This window comes from Hylobates moloch, unplaced genomic scaffold (assembly GCF_009828535.3).
Source record: "Hylobates moloch isolate HMO894 unplaced genomic scaffold, HMol_V3 SCAFFOLD_2, whole genome shotgun sequence".
In the NCBI taxonomy this organism is placed as follows: domain Eukaryota; kingdom Metazoa; phylum Chordata; class Mammalia; order Primates; family Hylobatidae; genus Hylobates; species Hylobates moloch.
Genome location: NW_026652277.1, coordinates 134,512,427 through 134,524,593, shown reverse-complemented (window position 1 = coordinate 134,524,593; position 12,167 = coordinate 134,512,427). Strand labels below are relative to the sequence as shown.

Genomic DNA, 12,167 nt, shown 5'->3' with positions numbered 1-12,167 from the left:
TGACTCTTCAGATATTTACAAAGCTATTACTTGAATTGCTAATTTTAATCCCAATCATACAATTATTAAACATAAATTATTTATAGTTACATCAAAAGTTCCACCAATCTTCGACAGACTCCTGAATCAATGACTGCTTGAATTTTATCATTGGGTCCATCAGAGAGATAAGAAAGGGCCCAACACACGTCTGCTAACACATCTGGGTCACTGCTAAACAACAGTCGTGACAGGACATTTAAGCAAGGTGAAACCTGTAAGGGAAGAAAGAGCATATTTAAGTTTTTTCTCTATTTAAAACCAAGTTTCCTTAGAAAAATATAGAAATTCATTTTAAAACAAAAATTTAATGTTACAAAAATACCAGAAAATTTATATTGTTTTAAAATTATAATCAGATATATGAATATGAAGCTGATTATGACTACTATTAACGTTATATTCAATAAGATATGTAGTAAAATTTGTTTTAAAAAATAGTAAAATATTTGAGATCTCGTCTGTGTCTAAATCATACACACCTCCACAAAAAAAGCATACCAAAACTGAGAAGTTCAAATGTTCCAGTTAAGTGTTTGTTATGATGATCACAGAATATAATCTAACTTTAATGAGCCTCACTTTACTCATTACATGTACTTAACTGGAAATAAATCTAATAATCATTTGAGGAACTAAGGTACAGAAAGTAAAAATAAATATATTTGTGAAGGGTACTCAAGTGTAAGTCATTAATAAACTATTACACTGATAAGAAGGCATGTAGCACCTAAGAACAGTGCCTGACATGGAGTAGGCACTCAAATGTTGGCTTTTTTTAATTCCCATGATCACTATTGATGCTATGTTCCTTAAAGTTGTTTTCTTAAAATCAGCAACCTAACATATCCCTTTGTCTTTCTCCTCAGTTAAGAACTATGTTAAGCTGGGTATGGTGGCTCACGCCTGTAATCTCAGCACTTTGGGAGGCTGAGGCGGGTAGATAACCTCAGGTCGGGAGTTTGAGACCAGCCTGACCAACATGGAGAAACCCCATCGCTACTAAAAAAAAAAAAAAGAACTATGTTATATGTTATGTATCTCACAAATAAAAAGTGATGACATTTTTCTTACATGTTCTAATATTTTAGATGACTTTTCTCTTTACCCCTATTTTAAAGAATATCAGTATATAAACTATCCTCTTCTGAAAGCAGTTACCATCTCTGCTGGGCCTGTCCTCTAAAGATGATTTACAAGATTATCAGTATATAAACTATCATCTTCTGAAAGTAGTTACCATCTCTGCTGGGCCTGTCCTCTAAAGATGACCCTAGGACTCATGTACACAAATCAGTTAGCTTACAAAATAGGTATGTCCATCTGTTAGTGGGCAAATAAAATCAACACAACTGGATCCTTCTCCAACAATCAAGCTTCCACCCTTGCCAACCACCTCTTCCTCGAACAGAGAAATCAGGGTTTGTTTTTTTCTTTGTTTTGTTTTGTTTTTGAGACAGGGTCTTACTCTGTTGCCCAGGCTGGAGTGCAACCTCTGCTTCCTGGGCTCAAGCAATCCTCCAGCCTCAGCCTCCTGAGTAGCTGGGATTATAGGCATGAGCCACCATGCCCAGCTAATTTTGTACAGACCATGTTGGCTAGGCTGGTCTAGAACTCATGTACTCAAAACAATCCGCCCATCTCAACCTCCCAAAGTGCTAGGATAACAGGCATGAGCCGTCACGCCCAGCCAAATATCAGGTTTTTAAAGCAAATATAAAGTATGTTTAAAAAAAATTAATATAGCTGACATATACCTTTTCACTGAGTTAAAAAACAATGAACTAATACATATTTCCAGTAGTAAGTGATCAAAGTAAAAACATTTCTGCCCCAGTATCTTCTCAGGAAAAAAAAAAAAGGAACAGAAATACAAATTCCAACTTTGAAAAGGCCAGTAGACATTAATAATCCTGTCCACAATATATAAAGACAAAAGTGAATAAAGAAACAGTAACCGACTTAGAAGAGGAGAGAAAAGTGGAACCTTAATGCCAGGAGAGGGAACTACCAATAAGAGGAAAGCTAATTTATCTCCCCACCATCACCTCCAAATGCTTAGAAATCAGAGGCACCAGGTATCACAGACGGCAGGGGAAACGGTGCTAAAATAGAGGAAGAGATTAAAAATCTGATAAGAAGCAGGTTAGACTTTGGGTCCCTACTACAAAGGTAGATGACTAGCATTCTCAGTGCTACCAAAGACTGGAAGTTTATTTGAAGGAGAAACTGGACAACAGAATGTGAATCACAGAAACAGAACTTTGGGATATAAAGCACAGTGGAGGTTGAAATGAAGCACTAGACTAAAAGTAGGAGATAAGTGTAAGTCTGCATACTGACTAGTGAAAACCTCTAGCTCTCTTCCAATACTCAGTTCCCAGATGTTTATTATTTGTATTTTTCATTTTTGAGACAGGGTCTTGCTCTGTTGCCCAAGCTCGAGGTGCAGTGGCATGATCACAGCTCACTGCTGTCTCAACCTCCCAGGCTCAAGCAATCCTCCCATCTCAGCCTCCTGAGTGGCTGGGAGTACAGGCATGTGCTACCACACTCGGCTAATTTTTTTAATTTTTTTGTAGAGACAGGCTCTTACAATGTTGCCCAAGCTGGCCTCAAACCCCTGGGCTCAAACGATCCTCTCACCTCAGCCTCCCAAAGTGCTGGGATTACAGCATGAGACATGGTGCCCAGCTGCGGGATATTTAATAGCCAGGTATGTTACCTACTCTATACCTCAACCCAATCTACCCATCTTCCAGCAAGAGAATGGAAAATCTGTCTCTGAAAAAACTGAAGTCTCACAAAAGAAACTGAAATCTAGTGTTCCTCAAAGAAAATATGGTTTTGCTGCCCAATTATCCTACAATGAAGTCCATTTATACACTCATCTTCCAATCAGTTTTTAGTCTCTTCTGAAATTTGTTCAAAGATCACCAGATAAATGAAGATAGCCTCCAACATTAAAGTGATTAAGACAAACCACAAACAAAACAAAAAAAGCACAAACAGAGACACCAAAAAACAAACAAAAAACACAATAAATCCTTAGATATGACAATTTGCTGGGTCCATAAAAGAACAGAATTCTACATAAAGATGAGCAACCAGAGAGTAAGAAAACTAATTATTGAAAAGATAAAATATGATTGTAGAAATGAAAATTTCCGGCTTGGCATGGTGGCTCAAGCCTGTAATCCCAGCACTTTGGGAGGCTGAGATGGGCAGATCATCTGGTCAGGAGCTCAAGACCAGCCTGGCCAACACGGTGAAACTCCGTCTCTAATAAAATATAAAAATTAGCCAGGCGTGCCGGGCGCGATGGCTCACGCCTGTAATCCCAGCACTTTGGGAGGCCGAGGTGGGCGGATCACGAGGTCAGGAGATCGAGACCATCCTGGCTAACAGGTGAAACCCCATCTCTACTAAAAATACAGAAAAATTAGCCGGGCGTAGTGGCGGGTGCCTGTAGTCCCAGCTACTTGGGAGGCTGAGGCAGGAGAATGGCGTGAACCCGGGAGGCGGAGCTTGCAATGAGCCGAGATCGCGCCACTGCACTCCAGCCTGGGCGACAGAGCGAGACTCCGTCTCAAAAAAAAAGAAAAAAAAAAAAATTAGCCAGGCGTGGTGGCAGGTGTCTGTAATCCCAGCTACTTGGGGGGCTGAGGCAGGAGAATCGCTTGAACCTGGGAGAAAGAGGTTGCAGTGAGCTGAGATCGCACCACTGCACTCGAGCCTGGGCGACAGAACGAAACTCCATCTCAAAAAAAGAAGGAAAAAAAAGAAAATTTCAGAAAAAGTGAATGATTAAAAAACAAATCTCTCATATAAAATTAAAGAAAATGTACTTAACAAAAAAGTCTTAAGCCCCAAAAGGTGATATTATTTCATAAGTTTGGAATACGTAAGTAACCAAAGTTTCCCTTAGGAGTTCACATTTTAGTGGAAGATTTTTAAAAATTAAAATATATAAATAAGGGCCAGGCGTGATGGCTCACACCTGTAATGCCAGCACTTTGGGAGGCTGAGGCAGGCAAATTGCCTGAGGTCAGGAGTTCGAGACCAGCCTGACCAACATGGTGAAACCCCGTCTCTACTAAAAATACAAAAATTAGCTGGGCGAGGTAGCGTGTGCCTGTAATCCCAGCTACTCGAGAGGCTGAGACAGGAGAATAGCTTGAACCTGGGAGGCAGAGGTTGAAGTGAGCTGAGATCACGCCACTGCACTCCAGCCTGGGCGACAGAGCGAGACTCCATCTCAAAAAAAAAAAGAAAAAAATTAAAATACATAAATAAGAAAAACACATATATTATGTTAAAAGGTGATTTGAAAGAAACAGTAAAAACGAAGAAGGTCAGGTATACTCATGCGCTGAGGGCAGTTGTTACAGTAGGTAGACAGGCTTAAGTGGGGCATGAGAGGGCTGCTCCCCCACCCACTAGGAATGTCAGGTGATGGTTTGGCAATTATCACATTGCATCTTTAAAAGTGATAAATTGGCAGCCGGTGCCAGGAAGAGGCCATTTCCTGATGATCCTCACCTGTTGCACTAAAGTATTAACTGAATGCAGGCACCAGGGAGATGCAACTTCTCAGGCATGTGCATTAAGAGACAAAATGACAGAGTATAACTTTTTGGGGATGGGGGGGCACGCTATTGGAAAAGGAAAGAAAACCTCAGATGGGCATGCATACAACTTCCTAAACACACTGCTCATGCTCACCTCCCAAGGGTAAGGAGGGCACTGGGCATGGAGGCAGCGCACCCTTAAGGGAAGAATCATGGGAAAGGGGACAGTCTATAAAGTCCTAGGATCAAGGTTAATTTAAACACGGTACTTGACCTCAGTGCCTGCTTGGGTCCCTTCCAAGTGTACTTTCCTTTCTTTCCTGTTCTAAAGCCTTTTAAATAAACTTCCGCTCCTGCTCTGAAACTTGCCTTGGTCTCTTTTTCTACCTAATGCTCTCAGTTGAATTCTTTCTTCTGAGGAGGCAAGAATTGAGGTTGCTGCAGACCCATATGGATTTGCCGCCAGTAACTTGGGCACCTTCCACCGGTAGCACAGTGACAGATTACATTATTAAAAATAGTGGTAACAGTAGAGCTCATAAAAAATGTGACTTCTAAGCAAACAAAGATGAGGGAATCAGTCAAGTAGCTACCTACAATGAGACTGTTGAAAGACAGTGGTTGTCAAAGTGTGGTCCATGGACCCCTGGGGGATTCCTAAAACCCTTTTGGGGGTATATGTGATGTGAAAACTATTTCCAAACTAATACTAAGACATCATTCATCTTTCTCATTTTGTTGACATTTGCACTAAAGGTACAAAAACACTGGCAGGTAAAACTGTTGGCATGTTAGCACAAATCACGGCAGTAGTATCAAAATGTACTGCATATCTTTGTATTCTTCACCTCCAGTTAAAAGGGCAGTGGGTGGGGAAGAGCCAGTTTTATTTAAGAGTTAACGTGAATAGGCAGTAAAAATTACTACTTTTATTAAATCTCAACTCTTGAGTTTGTGTCTTTTGAATATCTTAGGAAATGAAATGAAAAGTAAAAATGAGAAGGCATACTAGTTCATGCATTACCTTTGTGAATTAGAAATGTATTATTTTTTATCCCCAGAAACTTTATCACTAGATCTTTACCAAAGTTTAAACTTATCCTAGTGCTAGAGTCATTGTGCCATTTTAGATACTAAATTCAGAAGAAGTAGAATGGTATTCTAAAAATTTACCCCCTTTCTACCTTCCTAACAGCATCTTAAACAATAAAACTAAACTGGGAATTAATTAATCATCTGTATTTCTAGAAGCAAAATATCAGTAGATAGGGAAACAGATATCCAAAGAGATAAAAGTTACAATGAAAAAGTACAAACGGTGAACCTAAAGGAATTATTTAATCTTTTGCGGGACTTATTTTCCTATAAACGAGAGAACTAGACTAGAAGATTTCTGAAATCAATTACTTGATACATGTGGTTGCAGTGACTGCCTCTGGGCATAGGAATTTAAGGTGTGTGAGGAAAAGTACAAGGGACACTTCCTTTATATTGTAAAGCTTTTGAATACTGTGTATGTGCAAACATTGTCTGGCCAATAAAGAAAACTACTAAACAAAAAGTGGAGTTCCTTAAACATCAAAAAACTACTATATAGAAACTTAGGTTTATAGAAACAAATTTTTTAATTTGTGTATTTTACTCATACCTTACTAAAGTTTGGAGGAGGGTTTTTGCCTCTACATAAATTTGAGAGGGCCCACACAGCATTTCTTGTTGTTGTGAGTCTGTTTGAATTTGTTAATAACCTGCCAAGAAAAAGGAAAAAAAAAGAATTATCACCTTACATTCATTTTTCCTCTTTAGCTATCGTAACATAAAATTTCTCTCCAATATATTTTATAAGATATTCAAAGTAGTAAAATAGGGAAAAAGAATCTAAAATTCATTATGTTTTCAGAAGCAAAATAAGCATATTACAGTTCTATTTTCTAAAGTTTGAATCTACAATCTGAATTCTTAAAAGAATTCTTAAGAGGATGTCATGGGAAATTTACTTATTTCTATATATATTAAAAAGAATACTAGATTAATTTTTCTTTTTTTTTTTTTTTGAGACAGAGTCTCACTCTGTCACCCACGCTGGAGTGCAGTGGCACAATCTCGGCTCACTGCAACCTCTGCCCCCGGGTTCATGCGATTCTCCTGCCGCAGCCTCCTGTGTAGCTGGGATTTATAGGCGCCTGACACCAACCCCGCCAATTTTTGTATTTTTAGTAGAGATAAGGTTTCACTATCTTGGCCAGGCTGGTCTTGAACTCCCGACCTCGTGATCCACCTGCCTCAGCCTCCCAAAGTGCTAGGATTACAGGCGTGAACCACCATTCCCAGCCAGATTAATTTCTTTAATCATGAAAATAATACATTATATGAATTCAGAAAGCAAGGAATACAGTTTTAAATTACATAAAGATTACCTATTGACAAGAGAAGTTCTTTTGTTGTGTTTTTAACAGAGTATGTCTTAGTATTTTTTTACTTGCTTTGCAATGAACCTTGGTATCTACTGAGTATCTAAAATGAGAATTTTTCTTCTCAGCTCCTGAGGAGTTACTACTTATAGGTTTTTTTTTAAAAGCATAACTTTATGTTTTAGTTATTTATATTTAAATAGGAGATCCCCTAAAATAGTAGTACTTGAAACTTTTAGAGTTGTGGACCCCCTTGAGACCATAATGGATCCTTACCTTAGAAAAAAAGCACATACATCAAAATTTGGCATGCAATTTCAGGAGTTTGTTAACCTCCTAAGGACCTCCACAAACCTGCTAGAAGTACAAAGAACCTAGGTTAAAAAAATCCCTGTTTTAGAGTGACATATGCAAAAATGGTACAGAATGGAACTCCAGGTGCTTGTCCCTCCCAGGAACACCAAGAAACTTGCAAACACTGTCAGAATCAAGTTTATTAGAACTCTGAAGATAGTCAAAGGTTTATGACAACTAAGATAACTTTTAACCAGGAAAGGGCTGAAATGTGGTAGGAAAGCTTTCTGGCATTTTAACCTACTCTTACCCAACTCCCTCCCCAGCCTGGCAGCAACCTTTAAGACAGCAGCCTGAGTTCTCACTGTGGGTTCCTGGTTCTGGAAGGAGTAGAGCAGAATTTGTTTCAAGGAATTGTGTTTGTCTGTTCTGACCTGTTTGGAGGCTCCCTGAAAAACTGATGCAAAGGGCTTGCCTTTGTTTTGCATAACTGGGAATTCTCTCAGGGTGAAAAAGTAGCTTTGTAAACAAGGAATGGTCCTCAAAAACATTAAAAGGCAAATGAATGAGATGTTGAAATCTGAGCAAAAGACACAGTTGAGGCAAACGAGACACATTGAAAACCTGGCTGGAAAGGTGGGGAGTAAGATATTTGGGCTATGAGGGATGTGAAAAGCTCCCACATATATCAGACAATCTGAAGGCCCATGCACATGTCCAGGGCAGAGTCCACAATCAGAAAAAACATGAAGAGACCTAAGCTTTTACTTATAGTTTTCCTTTAGGCTTAGCACGAGCGGGGAGTAAAGTAGTGCTAAGTCATAGCTGTAATCAGCCTGACTAAGAATTGAAGAGGTGGCTCAATGCAGAGCCAATCTGTAAAAACCTGGAGACTTTTTGTTTATCTTTGGCTCCAGATATTTAAAGCACTCTCTGCTGTCAAACCACTAGCTACCCACTGCGTTAAGGGAAAAGAGATTTCAGAGACCACGCAAGACAAGGAATACAGGCTTTATAAAATTAATTTTAAAAGTCCCCAAATAAATGACTACAACAAGCAGCAACACAAAAACCTGGAAGGAGAGGAGAATCTGATTTCCATAGTTACCACAGTTACAATGATCAGTCCAGCTTTTCAACAAGAAATTATGAGGCATGCAAAGAAATTTTAAAAGTGTGGTCCATTAACAGTGAAATATATAAATTAAAAGAAATTTTCCCTGAGAAATCACAGACACTGGATTTACTATGCAAAGATTTTAAATTCATTGTCTAATATGTTCAAAAGAGCTAAAGGACCTATGCACAAAAAAAACTAAAGAAAACTAGAAAAACAATGTCTCAACAAATAGAGAATCATCACTATGGAAACAGACATTATAAAAAGGAACTAAATAGGAATTATGAAGCTGTAAGCATAAAACTGAAATTAAAATTTCACTAGAGGGGTTTGACAGCAGATTGAGCAGGAAGAAGAAAGAATCCACAACCCTAAGATAGGTTAACTGAAATTATTCAAACTGAGAAGCAGAAAGAAAAAGAATGACAAGAAATGAACACAGTCTAAGAAAGCTGTAAAATACCATCAAGCATACCAATATATGCATAATGGAAATCTAAGAAGAAAAGGAGAAAAAAGAATATCTGAAGAAATAATTACTGAAAACTTTTCAAACTTTATAAAAGAAATGAATCTACACATCCAAGAAGCTAAATAAACTCTAAGGATAAACTCAAAGAGATACATACCAAGACACAAGTAATCAAAAGACAAAGACAGAATCTTGAAAGCAAAAAGAGAAGTGACCCACAGTGTACAAAGATTCCTCATAAAGATCAATAGCTGATTTCTCATCGAAAACCATGAAGGACAGAGGCAACGGGATGACATATTTAAAGTGCTGAAAGAAACTCTCAACCAAGACTTCAATATCCAGCAAAACAATCCTTCCAAACAGAAGGAGAAAGTGAGATTCCCACATGAGCAAAAGCTGAGGAAAGGCATCACTAGCAGACTGGCTTTACAAGAATAGCTAAAGGGAATCCTTTATGCTGAAATGAAAGGGCCATAAACAATACCTCAAAACCATACAAAGAAATAAAGAATACTGCTAAAGATAGCTACATAGGTAACTCTAAGAGCTAGTATTATGGAATTTTTGGTTTGTAATTCCTCTTTTTTTCCCTACATGACTTAAAAGTAAAATGCAAAAAATAATCATTATAAATCTAGGGTAATGGGCACACAATGTATAATAATGTAATTTGTGGCAATAACAACTTAAGAAGAGTGAGACAGAAATGTACAGTAGGGCCGGGCGTGGTGGCTCAAGCTTGTAATCCCAGCACTTTGGGAGGCCGAGGCGGGTGAATCACGAGGTCAGGAGATCGAGACCACAGTGAAACCCCATCTCTACTAAAAATACAAAAAATTAGCAGGGCGTCGTGTTGGGCGCCTGTAGTCCCAGCTACTCAGAGAGGCTGAGGCAGGAGAATGGCGTGAACCCGTGAGGCGGAGCTTGCAGTGAGCCGAGATTGCGCCACTGCACTCCAGCCTGGGCAACAGAGCGAGACTCCGTCTCAAAAAAAGAAAAAAAAAAAAAAAAAGAAATGTATAGCAGTGTTTTTGTATAATTTTGAAGGTAAACTGCGAGTAATTCAATCAAGGTGGTTACAAGTTTAAAGTGTTAATTATATTCCTTAGGGTAACCATTAAAAAAAAAATTTTTTTTTAAAATAGGAAACGAAACAAGAAAGGAATCAATACTGTAAATTATTTTTTTAAAAAAGTGACATTTGGAAAACAAATAACAATGGCCCGGTGCTATGGCTCACACCTATAATCCCAGTGCCTTGGGAGGCCAATGCAGGAGGATCGCTTGAGGCCAGGAGTTTAAGACCAGCCTAGGCAACATAACGAGACTCTGTCTCTACAAAAGCTTAAATAATAATAAAATGGCAAAAGTAAGTCCCAATTTATCAGTAGTTATACTAAATGTAAATGAATTAAACTCTCAAAAGTAGTAACTGGCAGAATACATTAAACAAAACAAAACCCATAATAAGTCTACGATGCTGTCTACAAATGACTCATTTTAGAATCAAAGACATAAATAGGTTGAAAGTGAAATAGAGGCTGGGCACGGTGGCTCACGCTTGTAATCCCAGCACTTTGGGAGGCTGAGGCGGGCGGATCACGAGGTCAGGAGATCGAGACCACGGTGAAACTCCGTCTCTACTAGAAAATACAAAAAATTAGCCGGGCGTGGTGGCGGGTGCCTGTAGTCCCAGCTACTCAGAGAGGCTGAGGCAGGAGAATGGCGTGAACCCGGGAGGTGGAGCTTGCAGTGAGCCGAGGTTGCGCCACTGCACTCCAGCCTGGGCGACAGAGCGAGACTCCGCCTCAAAAAAAAAAAAAAAAAAAGAAAGTGAAATAGAAAAAGATTTTCCATGCAAATAATACGCTTATCTTAGCCAAAAGGCCAAGAAGTGATTTTCCATGCAAATAATAACAGAGATCCAGAATAGTTACACTAATGAGACAAACTAGACTGTAAGTCAAAAACTGTTTTCAGAGACAAAGAAGAACACCATATGTTGATAAAAAGTCAATCTATCAGGAAGAAGCAACACATGGGTCAGATGTGGTGGCTCTTGCTTGTAATCGTGTTGCCTAAGGCCAACCAGTCTGACCAACATGGTGAGACCCATCTCTATAAAGTACAAAATTAGTGGGATGGTGCAGCAGGCTGAGGCAGGAGAATCGCTTAAACCTGGTGGCGGAGGTTCAGTGAGCCGAGGCTGCACCACTGCACTCCAGCCTGGGCAACAGAGCAAGATTCTGTCTCAAAAAAAAAAAGAAGTATCACTTAAAAACTTACATGGTCTAGGCCGGGTGCAGTGGCTCACGCCTGTAATCCCAACACTTTGGGAGACCAAGGCAGGTGGATCACTTGAGGCAGGGATTTGAGACCAGCCAGGCCAACATGGTGAAACCTCATTTCTGCTAAAAATACAAAAATTAGCTGGGCTTGGTGGTGCATGCCGGTAATCCCAGCTACTCAGTAGGCTTTGTGAGACCAAGGCAGGTGGATCAATTGAGCTCTGATAAATTTTTGAAGTGAAATCATAAAAAGTATCTTCTCTGACAACAATGGAATGAAACTAAAAATACAGACAGAAAACTAAAAAATTCAGAACTATGAGTAGAGTAACATACTCTTAAATAACTAGTGAGTTAAAACACACACACACACACACACACGCAGAAAATACTTTGAGATAAATAAAAAATAAAAACACACCAAAACTTAAGGGATGTAGTGAAATTAATACTCAGAAAAAAATTTATAGTTCTTACACCCATATGAAAAAAGATAACCTTCCACCTTCAGAAATTAGAAAAATTAGAGTAAACAAAACTCATAGCTAGCAGGAGGAAGAAAATAAAGTTAAGACCAGAGATAAAATACAGAATAGAAAAACACTACAGGGGCCGGGCGCGGTGGCTCAAGCCTGTAATCCCAGCACTTTCGGAGGCCGAGGCGGGCGGATCACGAGGTCAGGAAATCGAGACCATCCTGGCTAACACAGTGAAACCCCGTCTCTACTAAAAATACAAAAAATTAGCCGGGTGTGTTGGCAGGTGCCTGTAGTCCCAGCTACTCGGGAGGCTGAGGCAGGAGAATGGCGTGAACCCAGGAGGTGGAGGTTGCGGTGAGCCGAGATCGCGCCACTGCACTCCAGCCTGGGGGACAGAGAAAGACTCCGTCTCAAAAAAAGGAAAAACACTACAGAAAATCAACTAAACAAAAAGAAAAAGGTAGTTCTTTGACAAAAAAAAAAAAAAAAA

General features: G+C 39.3%; 1 protein-coding gene across 3 annotated transcripts in view; it reads right to left on the bottom strand.

Annotated features, from left to right (window-relative positions):
- KPNA5 (karyopherin subunit alpha 5) overlaps positions 1-12,167 on the bottom strand; it is a 62,892-nt gene that overhangs the window by 13,755 nt on the left and 36,970 nt on the right. For all 3 annotated transcript variants that reach the window (XM_032157647.2, XM_032157629.2, XM_032157639.2), the window contains 2 exons: positions 6,259-6,358; positions 91-254 (listed from right to left, as the gene is read on the bottom strand). In XM_032157647.2, coding sequence (XP_032013538.1) covers positions 91-254; positions 6,259-6,358 — 264 coding nt within the window. The remainder of the gene's footprint in view (positions 1-90; positions 255-6,258; positions 6,359-12,167) is intronic.